The 19,869-nt window shown below is 33.4% G+C and overlaps 1 protein-coding gene across 1 annotated transcript; it reads right to left on the reverse strand.

Annotated features, from left to right (window-relative positions):
* Positions 1-15,453: 15,453 nt before the first annotated feature.
* On the reverse strand, positions 15,454-19,030 carry LOC109814887 (uncharacterized). Its single transcript, XM_020379403.3, has 2 exons — positions 18,151-19,030; positions 15,454-16,051 (listed from the first exon to the last, which is right to left on the reverse strand). The coding sequence occupies exons 1-2, from the start codon at positions 18,600-18,602 to the stop codon at positions 15,814-15,816; spliced, it is 690 nt and encodes a 229-aa protein (XP_020234992.1). The 5' UTR covers positions 18,603-19,030; the 3' UTR covers positions 15,454-15,813.
* Between the last annotated feature and the right edge of the window lie 839 nt (positions 19,031-19,869).

Genomic DNA, 19,869 nt, shown 5'->3' on the forward strand with positions numbered 1-19,869 from the left:
CTTCCAAGACTACTATAGAGAGGAATCCACAGACCGATTAAATACAATTAGTTCAAATTTTATGAAGAAAGACATGCAATGAGACAGTCTAAAACAAAAGGCAAAAGAAGCAAAAAGATTGTTGTTTTAATGTTGCAAGGAATTTGTCCAAGAAACTACAAAGAATTTGCCATAAAAATTGTCTATGAAGGAATCCAATAGTAACAGGTTACAAAACTACTTCAAAGACTGTTACACGGAGAAATTTGCTGTAAGAAATCTAACAGCAAGAAGATAAAAAATAACTTTCAAGACTACTACAAAGAGGAATCCAGCAGACCTTTCAAATATTATAATTAGTTATTGTGTGTGTGTTGTTATTGTAATATGTGTGTGTGTAGTTCTCTAAATGTGAGTTGCAAATTTATTTTTTCTTCGATGTATTGAGTTCCCATGAGTGTTTGTGAGAAGTGTACTTTCTCTCGTGTTATTGTGTTGTTATTTTGTTGTACTTATATAATTCCCTTCATGTATTTGTTAAAGAATCTCATAAGCTATTCTCATGTTGTTAGGTGGAAATGTTGAGGTATTTTTCTCAGGGTAGTTTTGCCCAGTCTTTTTCAATTGAATTAAACTGATTTTTCTTGATAGGTTTGGTTAGAGTATGATGAAATTTTTTGGGTTCTAGTGAGATAAGAGGGCTTTACTAGGGTGTTATGGTATTGTAAGGAGTAAATCTATTGTAGTGAAGGATTAAGGGATATTGAGTGGACATGAGTCTTTCTTATTTCTGAAGTGGTGGATTTTAAACAACTTGGACTATGTTGTTGATGGCCTCAAGAGAGTAAATGTTGAATTTGGTGGAAGCATCAGTGTTGAAGATCTTATTTAACTTTGTAATTAATGATAACAGAAGTACCTACCACTAAATAAAGGGCCTATTGATACTTTGACATTGTTTTTGCCAGTATTACTTATGTTGATCCCTGTAAAAATTCTAGCTCTTGCAAAAAATTAGGTAAAGAATTTTTATCTCTCTCTTGATTTGAACAATAAAAAAAAATGAAAGCATAAAAGTAAATCTTGCCATTTAGAAAAAGATATGTTTAGAAACTAAATTTTTAACATGATTTTGAAAAATGCTTGGGGCAACTTTACAATCCTGACCAAAATTTTTTATTAAATAAATCATCAATATACAAAACAATAGATAAAATTTATTTTTGATAGTAAAATATTTTTGTTGTCGTGGGTGCCAAATTTCAAAATGATATCTAGCTATTTGCTCCTTAAGAATAGTTTATATATATATATATATATATATATATATATATATATATATATATATATATAGATATATATATATATGTTTGAGTATTCCAGCTTATTTTAGAAGCATCGATTTCTATAATTAAAGAAGCTTCGGGATCTAGAATTACCATCTAAGGCAAATTATGCTTTATAATCTTCTTGATTATTATTTGGGACATTTTGACACTCCAAGGAGGAATTTTAAAAAAATAAAATAAAAATAAGGGTGCACATATAGTTCTAATATTTGAAATAAAATCTATACAATTTAGGGATTTAAAAAATATTTGTAATGATTTTTTGTCTTTTATTTTATTTAAAAAAACTTGTGCAAATGCTAAAGACCTTTGGACAGGGTAATTTTTCCTTTATATATTTCATATCTAAGAATCTAATTTTTGTTTGAAATATATATTTTTTTTTTTTATAGAAACTAGTAATCCATATTCTTTTATTATTTCTATAAATTTATATAAATGTACAATATGTTGATTTATTCCTTTGGTAAACTTATTTCATGATTTGAATATGCTATAGAAAACTTTATATATTAGAAAAAATATTATTTATATTAATATTTAAAAAATTCACAAGATTCCGTTTTTTAAGCCAATATGTGTTGGGATACATTTAAGACTAAATTATATTTTTAGTTATTTATCTTATTTTTTTATATTTATTTTAATCATTTATCTAATAAAATATTTATTTTGATTCTTTATATTTTATATTTAAAATTAATTTAGTTCTTTTAATACAATGATTATTTTCAATTACGTGACATAATTTTAAATTAATTTTTGACTGATTTAAAACGTGAAATTTATATTATTAGAATCACCTATATGAAAATTATGGAATATAATTGATGTTTTAATCTAAAAGAACTATAAACATAGTGAAATTCGTATAAAAAACATAGTGTAATTGATGTTTTAAGCATTATCTAAGGATGCTTAAAAGATTCTATCTGCACGAAGTGAGCTTATCAAGATCTTTCATCTTGAGTGAACAACACTTCATCTCGAAAAATTCTTGTCTGACCTTTCTGTTCGTGAGAGCTCCATCTCCTATGAATTCTTCATGGAGTGCACCTAGGACTGCAGCTGTGTTTCCTAGTTCATGAAATGTGTACTGACCAACTGGTCCCAAGTTGGCATACCATTCTTTTAGAATTCCAGTCATCCTACATCCAAATTCTTCAATGATCTTGTAGGACTCAGTATCTCCTTTCATGAATCTAGTGTCTAGCCAAGCTCCAAATTCAATCAGTCGGGATCTCCATTGGCTTGGGTCAACATCATCAAGGGTGAACCAAGGTCCCCTAGTTGGTTTGGCGACCCCATTTCTAGGGCTCTGTATGGGACTCTCGTCAGGTGATTCATAGATGAGATCTAGTCCAGTGGATGATGCCATTAGAACAGAGAGATTTGCTAAATGTGCTTCTGATGAAGCTGTAGTGAGGGAATCTTCATCAGATAAATCTGTGAGAAGATCATCCCCTGATTTAGAGCTTTCAGAAGATTATGAAATGGTAAGTTGTTTATTCTTTTTGATCATCAACTGAGAGTAAGGGTCTTGAGAGTCTTGGAAGTAATGACCCTTTCCTGCTTTTCAAGGATTGCATAATTTGGTCCAAAGTCATTGGAACTCAGTTGCCCAACAAAGATATCTTAATTGGAATGGATGTCTTCAGTCAAGCACACCGACTATTCATTCAACCAACTGGGCTCAAATTCAAGGGAGAATTTAAACCTTTTATGCCGACCAATAAACTATACTCTCTCTCAGGAGCCCCACCAGAATTGGAGGAAATCAAGATACAATTAAGATCCTTATGTTCTGAAAGTCATGATAAATTTTCTCATCCAAATCCACTCTGGAAAAATCCTAATTTCTTCATACAACTACCATTCAAGCTGAATGAGGATGTAAACCCTACAAAGGCAACTCATCCAGGAATGTCTCCATCTGATCTTAGATTAGCCAAGCATGAATGCCAAGAATTGCTCAGACAAGGTCTCATAGAGCACACAAAATCAAACTGGGCATGCCAAGCCTTCTATGTTGCAAAAAGATCAGAAATACTCAGAGGAAAGAAAAGATTAGTCATTGACTACAAACCTCTCAACCACTTCTTGAGAGATGACAAGTTTCCTCTCCTAAAGACATCCTCCTTACCAATCTTGCTAAAAGAATCCAACATTTTCTCCAAGTTTGATCTCAAATCCGGATTCTGGCAGTTAGGGATTGACCCTAGCGAAAGACACAAGACAGATTTTTGCATACCCAATGCACAGTACCAATGGACTGTCTTACCTTTCAGTTTAAAGGTAGCACCTTCGCTATTCCAAAGAGCTATCACAAAAATACTCAATTCACCAGATGACCCAAGAAGCTATAGACAAGCTTTGCCGTCAACATGAATACTTCTCAAACATGATGAAGGATAAAGGGAAGTATGCCAAAGCTTGTAGAAAACCATGTAGTCTCCTTTCTCCAGAAATGAGATGGCAAGATTTCTGGATTCATCATAGTCTTCTGTGCTCCTGTGTCAAGAAAACCTATGACTTTGATAGGCTTCTCATATTTAGATGGTAATACTTCGATTTCTACATTGGGATGTGAAGGAACAACAGCTATCATGCTATCAAATTGATCAACAGCGAAGACTGGGACTGGTTCTTCCTCATCTGTATCACTACTAGAAGTGTCTGAGAAAGAATCTTATAGTGCAAATGCAGTGTCTTCATCTGCAGAGCTTTGTTTTGAGTAGAAGGATTCTACTTCATCCTTGTCATTTAGATGTAGAGATGTAATCATCTTTATGGCTTTCTGAGCTTTGTTTGGACAGGACTTAGCAAAATGTCTTGTTTTGCCATAAATGTAACATCTTTGACCTAGGTTTTTCCCGCGAATCTCTTTCTTTTTAAAAAACCTATAAGGCTTTTTATGCTTCCTCTTCTTGAAATGAGGGGCGGTGCTCTCAGAAATTTGAGCATCCTCAGGGATATAAGAAAATTCAACTAGATTTTCAATCTTTGGGGCTAAGGTTCTAGAGACATGATCGGGTTGAGTTTCTGAGATAGGATTTTCCATGGTAGTAAAGTCTCTCTTCTACTCACTCTTTCCTCTAAGATAGTATTATGGCTTCGGTTTTACAAAGTTAAAGGCTGTTGGAAGAGTTGAGCTTTTAGGCTCCTGATTTCTCGATCCTTTTCGTTTATTGCTGCACCAAAAGGAATGGTCTTTATTTCATTCTCTAGTCTGGAGATGTCAGCAGTTAATTTCTGGTAATATATCTTCATCTTGGATGAGAGATAATCCAGCTTGTCTTCTGACTTTTGCATACTGCTTGACATTTTTGTAACTTTGTCATCAATCCTTTTCAGCAGGGAGTTGATGTCTGTTGGGGAAACCTGTCCAACTTGTCTGAACACCTTGGCGAGATTATGTTGAAAGAAGACCGATCATGTTCTCAGAAAGGAAGATACAACTAGCCCAACAGGAAATTGACTTCTTGGGAATGAAGTTCTCTCAAGGGACTTATCAACCTCAACCCCATATTGTCGAGGAGTTATTCAACTTTCCAGAAGAAAATCTAACTGTCAAACAGGTTCAAGAATTTCTTGGAATCATAAACTACATTCGGGATTTTATTCCCAAAATTGCCAGATACACCAGTCCTCTATCAAAAATGTTAAAGAAAGATCCCCCTCCATGGGGACCAGAACAAACCCAGGCTGTCCAAGAAATAAAGAAGATTGCACAGGATCCTCCTGCTTTAAAATTTTCGGGTGACGAAAAAAGGATTCTCCAGACTGATGCAAGTGATCATTACTGGGGTGCCGTTTTCATTGAAGAAATTCAAGGAAAGAAATTTTATTGTGGACATGCTAGTGGACAATTCAAAGAGGCAAAAAAGCATTATCACACCACCTACAAGGAAGCATTGGCTGTAAAAAAATGGAATCAAAAAGTTTGATTTCCATTTGCAAGGAAATCATTTTCAAGTCCAGATGGATAATTCCTCATTCCCAAAAATCTTGTTCAAGAACAAATTACCACCTGAACCTCAGATCTTAAGATTGAAAGATTGGTTTTCCAGGTATGATTTCACTGTTAAGCATATTAAAGGAAAACACAACCTCATTCCTGATTTCCTTTCGAGACCTCAGAACCCAGTTCTAATCATATCATCCACCTATAGCTTTCCACTAATTTTCATGGTAAAATCATTACCTGATACTGCAAAAACAAGAAAGCTATATCCTCCTGGTTTTAAACCTAACAGTCCTGAAGAAATTATCCAATTTTCCAAAGCCCATTATTTCTATTATCTTCATGAAATGTTAAGGTTTAAAATAGTTCCTCCCTCCATGTTTGACCCTACAGAAGAACATCCTGGTATCTTCGAATTATTCTTTGAAATTGGATGGGATTTGTGTGAACCAACTCTTTGGGTTATATGGTGTAAAACTATCCAAGAACCAATCCCAATAGCCCTGAGGACACAGTCAGCTTATGATATTCTGATAAATCCAGATAAGGCTGATTATTTATTCTGGACTTTATTAGGATGGTTTTCGCCTCTCCTATGGTGGAGAAGTGAGTTAAAAAAGGTTCTCGATTTTCAAAGAATTCAAATGGGAAAAAGCAAAAAACAATGTGAGTCATTAACCTCCATAGCCATCATTAGCCGCCCTTATTCCCAGAAACCAACAGGACAATTGTGGTCCAAAAATGAAGCTTATTTTTGGGGAACCTTTGAGACATATCCTCCAGATCAAAGTTACAGAACTTAGCTGATTAACCATCTCAAGGAAACAAGGATCCAGAGAAAAAGCCAAGATGAAGCCAGCTCATCACACAGTCGTCTTATCCCTTCTTAGACAAGTCATCAGGGTATCAATGTGTTGAGATTTCCGTTGAAGTACTTTTATTTATAATTATAGATTAGGTTACTTCCCTCAACGGACTCAAACACGGCAAGTGTACCGGCCGTACAAGTAGTAAAAATATCGTATCCACAGGGATTAGAAGGTAAACTAAGCATTCATTGGCTACTTGTGACTTGAGAACAATCCCAATAAATATGAATATGAATTTAAGAACAAAACTACTGGAATTGTTAAAACACAAATAAATGAATTAGAAATGAAATGGGGTGAGAAATGGTAAAATGGACACTTGAAGTTGTGGGGGTTTGATTTCACCAAACAAACACTAGAGAATCCTATGTCTCTTGTTACATCCATTGTTCAGTCAACCATAAATTTACTCAGACCTAATTCCTTAGAGAAAGAGCCTAGGTGCAAAATATTGAATATCAATCCCTTGAGTACTCAATACCTCCACCCGCATTACCGGTTAGGGTTTTAAGACTACTAATGGGTCAAGCCCTATCCCTAGGTACAATTCCCACTAGGCATATGTTCAAAACTAGTTTCAAGGATATTTTCCAATACTCAATGAAACCTTAAATCATGCAAAGGGTGATCAAGCCAAAGCAAGCATTAAGCATAGAATCATACACAACAAGGAATGAAACAAAACATATATATATCATTAAACACAAAGGGATTACAATAGAGTTTGTTGGTTACATCAAAACCCCAATACAATGGATAGAACCTCTCAAAACAAAGAGGGGAAAACTAAAATAGAGATGGAAGAGGAAAGGAAGAACCGAAGGAATGATCCACCGTGGGAGGCTTCCGAAGCCTGAGAATCCCTCCTGCAGAGCTCCTGGAGGCGCCCCTGGGCGAATTAGGGAGAAAACCCTCGAAATTTTCCTTTTATGCAGCCCGAGGAGACAGATTAGGGTTATTGCGCCCGGCGCGTTACACTTCGCGCCCGGCGCGGGCTTCCCCTGATGCTCAATGTGCTCGCGGCCTTGAATTGCGCCCGGCGCAATTATAAATTGCGCCCGGCGCGAGGTTCCCAAAGGCTGAGAGTACTCTATTTTATGCCCGCCCGGCGAGATTAATACGGCGCCTGGCGCGGTTGCCTGCTCTGCTCCTTAATTCTTTTGTTTTCCACTCCTTTAACCCTTTTTTTCCTCAATTCTCTACTTGAATACCTGCATATACAAAAGAAACCAAAATGAGAACAATTATATGCAATGATACAAAGAATGGAAGAATTTGATCATTAAATCTTGTATAAGTCTCATCCAAAAAGAGGTAAAATTGAGACTTAACAACTCCCCCAAACTTAGAACCTTGCTTGTCCTCAAGCAAAAGGTAATTAATCAAGCAGATAACAAGCAATGCATGTGTGTCAAATTCCTTATTCTTGGTTCACTTACAATTTCATTTCACAAGCATGAACCTTAAACGAATTTTCAGCCACAATTATTGCAATGGAACATGACAATGTGCAAACAAAAGTTTCAAAAGAGATCAAAGAACTGAGAAAAGCTAATGACTATCTATGAATGCATCCTCACTAGGAAAGTGTTTCTCTCATATGCACACTAGTGTATAGGGGTGAGTGTTTCTCTCATATCTACTACTCACGCCACAGGATTCAACTTTGCTCTTCGTTTCCAAATGAAACCAATGGTAATACACATGCAGGCACTTATCACAAGGGCTTTATTAGGGCAATTTAAGGTAATTAGGGTCAAGCATAGCGGTTTCATGGTTTTTCAAGGAATAAGGGTGCTATAGCTTAAGAGAATACTTGAAATTTCTTCAACAATTTCTTTCTCCATACCCCAATGTATCATTTTAGCACATGCCCTCAACCAATTCCAGCCATTAGCCTTTATATGATGCATCTGTACACTTTTGCATCTTATTTCAAATTTTTTTTTTTTTTTTTTTTTTTTTTTTTTTTTTTTACTGACCACATACTTCTTCTTTCTCAAATTTCTTCATTCTTCAACTCCCCCAAACTTATTTGATGTCATCAATATACTCTCTTAACCAAAACAAGGATTTAAGGTTAATTTTTCAAAGTTGGGATAAGTGGAAGGTTGAGTGTTTAAGCTTAGGAAGATATGGGTCAAAAGAAAAATAAATATGGCTTTTTGGCTTAGATGGTTATCAAAATATAGAAATGCCTTGATCATGTAAATACACTACACTAGCAAACCACCCGGGAAACTCAAGCAAAGTCTATCATGCAACATAAGTGTAGTTTCTCTCATCAGTATTTAGGCTCAGACCTCACTCGGTTGGCATCCACAGATTATCACACTCAGCTCAGTCTATGATCAACATTGAAACCCGTATGCAACTAATCATGAACTAAAGCTCTAATATGACTTGAAAATGTCTAAAGTACACACACCATAAACATTAAGCAAACCTCAATCCAAAATTGATCACATACAAAACAAGTATTCAACAAGATTAAAAACCATGCTCTAGCAGGATATTCAAAAAGATGTACCAACCAGAGTAATCCAAAAACAATTAAAATACTGAAAATAACAACAGAAAAATAAATTGCAAACAGAGGTGAACTAAGGTGAGCTTCATCTATTTCCATCAAATTTGGTCATCTTCCTCAGTAAGTGCTCAACCGCATCTGCATCAGCAGCTCCACTCCCCCACATTTAGAAGCCTGGTCCCCAGGCCAACCAGTATATGCCTGCAAGTCCTAGTAACCAGAAGTTATGAACGAGTATAATCATGAAGAACATGGTGAGCATAGTATACAATGATGACCATACAATTATATCAAAAATGAAGAACAACCTTAGACCAAAATTAACCACAAAGAAACATGCTTGAAAACAGAGAAATATAGGTTCAGGAGAGTGCTCGCGCCGAGCGCAGCACAAACTTGCGCCGGGCGCCATATCAGTAAAAGGCCAACGAGGTTCAAATTCTGATACCGCGCCGGGCGCAGCACAAACTCGCGCCGGGCGTGGTACTCTGAAATGGTTACATTTTGCCTAAATTTGCTTTGAAGGGAGCCTTGTAACCAACCAGAACCAGAATTACCTCATATCTCACACTCCAAACAAAGTATAGCCTATATTTACTCATTTCAAACATGATTCACACACTTAACAAATAACACAAACAATACATAACACAAACAACATATAACACAAAACATATTTACATATAAACAAACAAGTCACAAATAGCTATAAATACTCAATTTGCCATTCTAATCCCCGGCAACGGCGCCAAAAACTTGTTGAGATTTCCGTTGAAGTACTTTTATTTATAATTATAGATTAGGTTACTTCCCTCAACGGACTCAAACACGGCAAGTGTACCGGCCGTACAAGTAGTAAAAATATCGTATCCACAGGGATTAGAAGGTAAACTAAGCATTCATTGGCTACTTGTGACTTGAGAACAATCCCAATAAATATGAATATGAATTTAAGAACAAAACTACTGGAATTGTTAAAACACAAATAAATGAATTAGAAATGAAATGGGGTGAGAAATGGTAAAATGGACACTTGAAGTTGTGGGGGTTTGATTTCACCAAACAAACACTAGAGAATCCTATGTCTCTTGTTACATCCATTGTTCAGTCAACCATAAATTTACTCAGACCTAATTCCTTAGAGAAAGAGCCTAGGTGCAAAATATTGAATATCAATCCCTTGAGTACTCAATACCTCCACCCGCATTACCGGTTAGGATTTTAAGACTACTAATGGGTCAAGCCCTATCCCTAGGTACAATTCCCACTAGGCATATGTTCAAAACTAGTTTCAAGGATATTTCCCAATACTCAATGAAACCTTAAATCATGCAAAGGGTGATCAAGCCAAAGCAAGCATTAAGCATAGAATCATACACAACAAGGAATGAAACAAAACATATATATATCATTAAACACAAAGGGATTACAATAGAGTTTGTTGGTTACATCAAAACCCCAATACAATGGATAGAACCTCTCAAAACAAAGAGGGGAAAACTAAAATAGAGATGGAAGAGGAAAGGAAGAACCGAAGGAATGATCCACCGTGGGAGGCTTCCGAAGCCTGAGAATCCCTCCTGCAGAGCTCCTGGAGGCGCCCCTGGGCGAATTAGGGAGAAAACCCTCGAAATTTTCCTTTTATGCAGCCCGAGGAGACAGATTAGGGTTATTGCGCCCGGCGCGTTACACTTCGCGCCCGGCGCGGGCTTCCCCTGATGCTCAATGTGCTCGCGGCCTTGAATTGCGCCCGGCGCAATTATAAATTGCGCCCGGCGCGAGGTTCCCAAAGGCTGAGAGTACTCTATTTTATGCCCGCCCGGCGAGATTAATACGGCGCCTGGCGCGGTTGCCTGCTCTGCTCCTTAATTCTTTTGTTTTCCACTCCTTTAACCCTTTTTTTCCTCAATTCTCTACTTGAATACCTGCATATACAAAAGAAACCAAAATGAGAACAATTATATGCAATGATACAAAGAATGGAAGAATTTGATCATTAAATCTTGTATAAGTCTCATCCAAAAAGAGGTAAAATTGAGACTTAACACAATGCTTTCATGAGCCGGACGGAATATTATGTCCCTGACGATCAGTTCCAGATAGTTAATGATCTAGGAGAAAACGACGAAGATCTCTACTATGTTGAATTGATGATAAACAGCTATTCCGATTCAGACGCATCAAATCCGAATCTCTCTCTTAGTCACGAGCCCATCATTAAAAGAGACTAATGATATTGTCTTCCATCTGCATTACGCCGGCCACAAGTTGTGTGATAAGTGTGTACGATAGTTTGTATTTTGTGTGAATCAGACCCATGTGGGTCCCTCTTTTTATTCGTTCTTATCGTCTTAGTCAGACTAGCTTGTCTGTTTGTGTGAGTCACACCCCACGAGGGTCCTTTTCTGTATGCATCTTTTAGTCAGCCAATGAGAATTGGCCCATGTGTAAAAAATGTTGGTTGTTTGAGAACCCCTCCAAGTCTATATAAGGAGGCACATTCTCAGTTTGTAATCAGAAGGAGTTGAACTCAAAAATAAACTTGTGTGTTTATTACTCATGGATTGCTAAACCTCTTTTTCTCTCTTTCGAAAACTCTTGATCCTATTATAGTATTATGATCTCAGTAGTACAGGTTTGAGCAAGTATGCTCTGTAGTCGCCTCTTTAAGAGGATCTTGTACAACAGAACGCTATGAACCATTGATCCAGTATTTTCGATCCTTAGGATTTATGATAAATTTGTCTACTATAAGATAGAGGCTGAAAAAAGTAGGTGAGGAATGCCGAAAAAGTAAGAAAATTCTTACATGTCGACAAATGATTCATAAGTCTCTAAGGCTCTCAGTCATAGGGATGTTGACCCAGGAATGTGTGGTCCTGAATGCGATTGCTAGATGCATTCAGGAGACACTAACGAAGAAAAAGACAGTAAATCAGATAGTGACAGTGACGATGAACGATGATGTAATACTTTTAGAAGTTTTGATATTATTTCAAAACAACACCCTTCTTATCCAAAAAAATATATATGCTTACTCCAAAGTGTTAAAAACTTTTGGAATGACCAAACATTGCTTAGACTTAATCTCTTAACACATAGATAACTCATAAAACAAGTAACTTTTCTAACAGTATGTCAATCACAACTCTTACACATATATGCTTCAATCACACAAATAACTCATCACACAATATCTCAAGAACATATAATTTTAACCTATAATACTTTTCATTTATATATCATAATTACTCTTTAAAATATAATTAAGTGCTGATAATCCGTTAGAGTTTGAGCTTCTTTTTATTTTTTATTTTTCTTGTCACATTCTTATCTCAAGTAAGATTTTATTGACCTATTAGAGTTCATACGGTCGTGGAAGTAGTATGTATAAAATCTGTTTCAAACTTTATTGTCATTAATATAATTCTTACGAGCAAAAAGAGTATGATTTTTTTTTATTAAATTTAGTTGTGAAAAATTTAATTAATGCTAAGAATGTTTTGTGAAACATAAGAAAACAAGAAGCAAAACGAGCACAGTCAAAAAAATAACTTTATCAGTCTTACAAACAATTATAAAAATAAAATATCTATATTATCTGTATTATTTATATGAAAAATACCCCCTTTCAATAACTACCTGTTCCTACGTCAATATTTTTTCTTATATTTTTATTTTGAAACTGCTCGTAATAAATAATTTTTCTTTTTTTAATGTATTTTGAAATTATTCATAAATAACTAATTAAAAAATAATTTTTTTTCATTTTAATACACTACAATCACGAGGTAAATTATATATATATATATATATATATATATATATATATATATATATATATATATATATATATATACTGGATAACACAAACAACCAACAAATAAAGGTGACATAACACAAACAACCAACAAATAAAGGTGACATTAACTTGATAACTTTGTTATTATAAACTTATATATGGGAAGGCTACTGCTGTCTTGGCTTTTCCTATTCTGAAAAATAATAGAGAGATTAGAGATGAAAACACTGTTTTCTAGAGAGATGGATTTACTTTATGAGTTTAAGTAAGAATATATAATTATTTATCAAAATTTAATATAATTACTATATAAGAATTTAAATAAATTATTATACTTGTGTATGCATCAGGTATAATTTTAATTATTAATTTTTTAATAATAACTATAATTACACATTTTAAATAAATTATATCATAAATCAAGAAACCTTTTTAAGTAAAATATATATATATATATATATATATATATATATATATATATATATAATTACTTATAATAAACTGATATCAATTATCAAATTATTATTATTTTTTATTTATTTAAATAGTACTAAATAATAACAATTTTTTTGAAAAGTTAAAAGTGTATGTTGTACTCTCCTTTCTTGATTTAGAGTGATTTGATGACTTATGCTTTGTTTGGAAATGAGAAGAAATGAAGGGAACGGAAGAAAATATGTGATAATTGATTTGATATGAAATGGAATAAAATTTGTAGTTATTTGGTAAAATGAAATTAGGTGAGAAGTATGGAGAAATTGATATTTTAAAAATTGTATTTTATGTAGTTAAATTTTTATGTAAAAATGAATTATTTAGATAATTATATTTTTACTCTTTACTAACTTTTTTCAAATGTACATTTAGACAATAATGTAGGGTAGTCTTGTTCAAGCATTTTTGTGAAAATTTTTACACAAATTCATCCATAAAAGAGTATAATTAAATTCACATAAGCTTCACCATAATATCTTCTCAAATTCACTTAAATTCTTTCCTCCAAACACAATTTTTTTTTTAATTCTTTGATAATCCCCTTCTTCTCTATTCCCTACTAAATCATCTCCCACAAACACATCATTAATGTTAGTCTTCTCTTTTAACAAATTTTATTTTATTTTTTATATTTACATGTATAAATTATAAAAAATTTCTTCCAAAATTTTATACAATTATGTATTCATAATTTCAACTCAAAACAATTAATTAAATTGAGATAATTTTTATCAATTAATTTATATATAGGGGTAAAAATAGATCAAACATTTTATTAGACCTTACGGCATAACCTATTTACTTAAAAAAGGATAGACTTCATACCTTTAAAAAAAGTTTAGTAGGCCAAATATTAAGTTAAATAATATTATATTTATAAATTAATTTATAATCAATAATAATATTTATTATATATTATTATCAATATATTTAATACCTAGACCTATTAATTTAACTTATTTAGGACTACGGGCCTATTTGTATAAAATATACTTTTTAAACAAACTTTCAGATAAGATCATACCTATAATAGATAGAGGTCAAATTTAGACTTAATAATTTTGATGTAACTCAGACTTAAGTATGACAAATGAATCTCACCTGACCTGTTGTATTTCCATCATGTGAATGCATTATGAATCAAAGTCTTTGAAAAATGAAAAATATATGTCTAGTTGAATGCTTCTCATAAGGGCTTGTTGAATTCCCAACTTTGTTGCTGGTTTTAAGAATGTTCTAGATCACACTCATATTACCTTAATTCATGGGAACCCTCCTCACCTCAGTTTCAACCTTCTTGGGGGAAGAACGAGCCTCATATATATCGACCAAAAAACAATGAAAAAACAAGTGGTCCAATGTTAATACTATTAGGCCTTATTGGGGTCCAAAAAAGACTATAGCACTAGATGGGACACCTCGTTAGGATGCCTGGGGATAGAAAGGAGTTGTTCTGTCAAGGGTAGTGTCACTCAAGTGAACCATTGCTCCTTTTGTTTTATTAGGAAAACTTTTATGTGGGTATTTATTACATAAGCACTTCAATGAATAGGGGATATAATTAAGATATTCTTTATAAATAAATACATTTTTAACATGGTCGATACCACCTTAACACGTGTTGAATGTTGAATGGAATGTACGTGGCAAGCACATCTACGTAAGACTATTTCCACTTATCAGAATAGACGCAAGATATTTTGTGTGATGCACATACACCGTCTGTTTAAAGAAGTATCGAATTATTTTACAACCTTGCAAGAATTCATGTCTAAGAATTACAAAAATGGATCACTTTTATTTTTTTGAAGCAAAAAAAAAAGAATATATGCCACCTACCAAACAATTCTTTTTAATCATCGATTTTCATAAAAATTTATGTTTGTGTCATAGTTACAAATTACAGTCCAGAATAAACATAGGTTTAAACTTTAATCTTTTATTCTAATAAGTGTTATTAATCACCTAAAATTTTAGAAAAGGATAGGAGGAAACTTATGAAAATTAGCTGGAATATTGAGAGGTTGCATGATGCATTTATGAAAAGAGGAAAGGAGTGTAGAGTGAAAAATCGTAAAACACATTCAATTGAATTTCATTATTATAAAATTATTCTTTTTATTTAATACAAACACATAATAATCTCACATACAACCGCACTTCAAAACCATCATTTGGATAAATGTCACTTCATAAGAATGATAGACAATGTTTTTTACACGGCAAAAGCTGTGCCATTGAGGAAACATACAATATTCAAACAATGACTTGGGGCAGTGTAATTTTCTTTTTCAGGTCTATTAGGGACTTTATATTTTACATGTGAATCAATGAACTATTCGATCTAATAAGCTTAGATGTAGTATCCTAAGTTAACAAATCAAATAGCAACACCCAGAAAACAGTTTTTCACTACTATAAGTTACAAATAAACTAACGAGAAATCACCCTGCACAAAAAGACAATGAAGTAGCAATACGATATAGTATATAATATATAATGTACATTTGAATAAACATTCTAGTACTTGTCCAGAAATTACATTGACTCTGAAAGACAGAATAAGAGAGCCTTGCAAAGCTCAATAATTTAGGACGAATGCACAACAGAAAATGGAGAAATGTATATTTGCATGGACGAAAGGAAGTTATACAGCTACCTATATAAACCCAATGAGGCCTGAAATTGTAGAATTCATTCTCCATGGATTCTAGAGTGGAATTTCTTTTTTTCATCTCTTTTCCTCTGTTTTTTCTTTTCATCTTCCTCTTGTTTGCTCCCTACTCAGACTTTAAATTATAAATGAAGCAAACAGCCTCAGGAAACTAGGATGATGGCACATTGAAGTGAAAAAGCCATGATATGACAAATGCAAAAACCATACAAGCAAGCAGGAAATTCAGGAAGCGATGGCCGTGCCAAAATCGTCGTGGTTCTGCTGAAGGAACAGGTGTTGAGAGTGTGGCTGTTGTAGTGCCGTTGTTGCCATCACTCGCATGCTCTGTCGATTCATCGTTTGCTCCATAAACATTCCGAGCAACAGAATGACAAATTTCACAGGTCCTGTTAAAATTTTAGGAAACATTTTAAAATTGAAGAGAAATCTGTTCAGGTAAATTGCTACTATCATTGTGGTATAGTTTAAGACAACTCCAAGAAAGCATGCTAGCACTTATTGCTCATGCTCCAACCAATGTACATTTGAAATCCTATACGTAGGACATGTGTTCTTTAAAAACTACTTGGAAAAATTAGGAATGAAAAATGAAATAAGTTTCTTCATAAACTAAAATTAGTCTATGCATAAACTAATTTGTAGAAGCTTTTACATATTAGCTTCTTCAAAAAAAACATTTTTTAATTTATACATAAGCTAATTTTAACTTATATAGAAAAAATTATTTTAATTTATTTTATTTTTCTCTCCTAAAAGTATTCGAGGAAAAGTTTATCCAAACAGATCGATGTTCAGACATCAAGAGTAAAATTATATTATTATCCACTTCAAACTGGATGCTTCAAACAAACAAGCAAAGCCTCGCCGATACAAGTTATACTGTTAACAAGCACAAACTGAAAACAACATATAACAAAATCCTGAAAATTTTCTTTCTGCTCATACATTATAAGCATTTTTAAAGGGTAGAGATGTTATTCTCTCACTCTTACAATAAATGAATTTAACTTAAATTTAAGAAAGATGCTCATCAAGTTGTCATGGCAGAAGGGTTAACCAATCAGAACAATTCATTATTTTATAGCTTTCAGCTCTAGTTAGCCTAACCTAAATCTCTATATACAGGTGTCCAATTGTCTTTTATAACTCCACAACTGTCTTTGACAAACCATGTCACGATTTTTAAAGTCTCAAAACAAAGGAAAAGATGATATCATGAAATATTTGCCACCAATCAAGGCATCATCAACACATCCATTAAAGAAGATTCCAAAATTGAAAAGATTCAAATTCTTTTGCATTATTGGATTTTAATTTGGCCATGAAAAAAAAAAATGCACTTGGATGGATTTGCGTCTGAATCAGACATAACAATAGATCCTTCCTCAATAAACGGCCCCTATAATTTGCTTTTAAATTGATAATGAAGCATGGACGGTCACTAGTCCATCAATAAAGTATGCCCTATCATGTTATCATAAAAGCACAAATAATTAACTTATTTCCCTACTTTGATTAAGAATTTAGCATTTTTAATTAAAATTAAAGACTAGCACCCTGTCACTGAATAAAGGTTTTGAACTGTTACATTATCTGCAAAGTGCAACTGACACTGCTGAACCAGTACATGAAGTATGGAATTATTTTACCTCAAACAACTGCAACAAGGGATCTGGACATTTGTACCAACATTCAGTAGCTTGTGGTACTGACAAGTCATAACACAACTATTATGCAATCTAAAAGTTATCATCATACATCACACATGAACAGATTATCTGGGACCAGCAATTTGTAGATTAAAATATTCTAAATGGCACATCAGTAAGCAACTAGCATCTACCAAGATATTTGAATCCATGAATAGAAGTCAGAAGGGGTCAAATCTCCACTTTGAAAGAGATAAAAAGCATAAGAAATAAGAGTTATATATAGATTCCTAAATTTCAGTAAAGGGACAAAGCAACAAAGAATCCCACTGTGCTTAGGTAGTCAAGCCAGCGAATCAGTGGGACTGGCTGATGCTTTACGCCTTTCTTTTTCCACCATCTTCTTTAAATAATTTAATCTTCTATAACTTTCCCTTTTCTTGAAGAAATAATTGAACCTCCCTCCCTGCAATTTTGTTATTCACACCTTCTATTATATGCTTCCAAATACTTCCCCCACCATCTTTCTCAGCTTTACATTCTTCACTCAATTAAACAATCCACAACTCAAATTTCAGGTTATATACTTCAATTACTTTCCTACTCTCCAATCATCAACATCAAAACCCTTAAATATGTAAGCAATTGCAAACTTTCAGTTAGAACCAAGACATAACAAGTTGGGAAATTCCAAACTTTCAATTCCCCATGCCATGAATCAACAAAAGGGTGACTAAATTTTTCCAAAAAATCCAAGAATTAGCATAAAAATCAAATCTAACAAGCACATAAAGTAGACTAGTAGGGAAAGAGAAGGGGTTGAGTTTCGCATTCACCTATTTCCCTTAATCTTGAACCAGGCCTCAGCACAGTGCTTGTGAGCAGCAGCCAAATCATCCTTACAGGAACATCCCAATTCAATGGGTGCACCACATTCATGACTATCACTCTCCAAACCCATGTGACAAATCCTGCAATCCCTCTCAACTTTGGCCAAATGCACCTTGATTTCAGGAACCCCAGTTCTAGTTTCCACCTCCACAGAACAATCAGAAAGAGAAGAAGCCCTCCCAGAATGGGGAACAGGGCCAAGCTCAGGATCAGAAACACAAGCAAAGCTGTAATCATCGTATGAACCTCCATTTGTTGAGTAGAAACGGGAATAGCATGAACCATCATCAGCATCAGAGAAGCATAGACTCCCTTCACCACTCACATCACTTCCCACAACCGAACGGCGATGGTTCCCTTGCTCCAAATCAACATGGGACATCTGCAAAGTGGACATTTTTTTTCGACCCACAAGAGCAAAACAAAGAAACAGCACAACAAAAATAACGTTTTCTCAGAGGTAGAGACAGAAAACATGAAATGCCTCAAAATTTGGAGCGTTGGAGTTTGTGTAGCAGAATAAAAGTACTCCACATATATATATATATAAAAAAAAAAAAAAAAAGGGAGTTGGGGTTAAAGAATTGAGAAACTGGATTAGGTGGGCATTCCCTTGAACCCCATTAATGCAAAGTTGTGAAAGTTTGAGGTTATGGAACGGGTTGAGGAAAGTTGCATCCTTGAATTACTGGGAATGGAGAGAGAAAGGAAAGGGTGTGAATGATGAGACGAAGTGTACTGGTGCGGTGGGAAGAAGGCAGAGACAGTGACCCTGCCAACAACAACACAAACAAAGGTGCTTTGTGAGCACAGAAAAACTCCCACGAGATTGCATTGATAAAGGAGTGTCACATAGGAAATAATTTTAATTATAAAAAATCTAAACTACCAATCTTTTATTAAAAAAAATATATATCTGCATATTTTTTCGTATCATTTTTTATTACAATTTTTAATAAAGATTTTCTACATCATTTTATTTCTTCATCAGGTTAGCAAGATCATAATAAGGAAAATACTATCACTTAATATAAAAAAAAATTAAAATATAACTCAAACAATTTTATTCTATTTAATATTATCATATCCAAAATATTCTTTCATTCAGTTAAAATTCTACTTTCAAAAATTCATTTTATTTTTAATGTCAAATTCTAAGAAAAGGTAATTTAGGTAATTAGGTTATTTGGAATTAGTACAATTAATTGATATTAATTTTTTTAGTTATTATGAATTATTTTTTTCTTACAAATTAGAGAGAATAATAATTATATTTTTATAATAAATGAGATCTGTTGACATCATTGATAAGTAAGTCAAAAGACTTGCACCAAATTTAAACAGTTAATATTCGTTAATCCTACAACTTTTATTATCTTCGTATATACCATAACTTTATTTAATTTTGTTGCATTCAATTAGTTAATTTTAAACAAGTAATAAAATCGTGTATTTTGATTTTTTATGATTGATTTGATTTTTTTTTAATTGATTTGGTTTATACATCGATTAGTTATAAAATTATTAGATAATTAATTCAAAACATTTTTAATAAATACTAAAATATCTAATGATATTAATTTTAAAATATTTTATTTTAAAAATTAATGAAATTTTAAATTTAAACTTAATAATTTTCATTTGAGTTAATTATTTAATTTATT

This window comes from Cajanus cajan, chromosome 4, assembly GCF_000230855.2.
Source record: "Cajanus cajan strain Asha chromosome 4, NIPB_CcT2T_4, whole genome shotgun sequence".
In the NCBI taxonomy this organism is placed as follows: Eukaryota; Viridiplantae; Streptophyta; class Magnoliopsida; order Fabales; family Fabaceae; genus Cajanus; species Cajanus cajan.

Bases quoted from the DNA above. Each gene is read 5' to 3' on its own strand.
- LOC109814887 (XM_020379403.3), bottom strand. From the start codon at position 18,602: ATGTCCACTTTGCAGATGTCCCATGTTGATTTGGAGCAAGGGAACCAT. The intron at 16,052-18,150 runs GTGAATGCGAAA...AAATTTTAACAG, and splicing joins TTCAAGATTAAGGGAAATAG to GACCTGTGAAATTTGTCATT.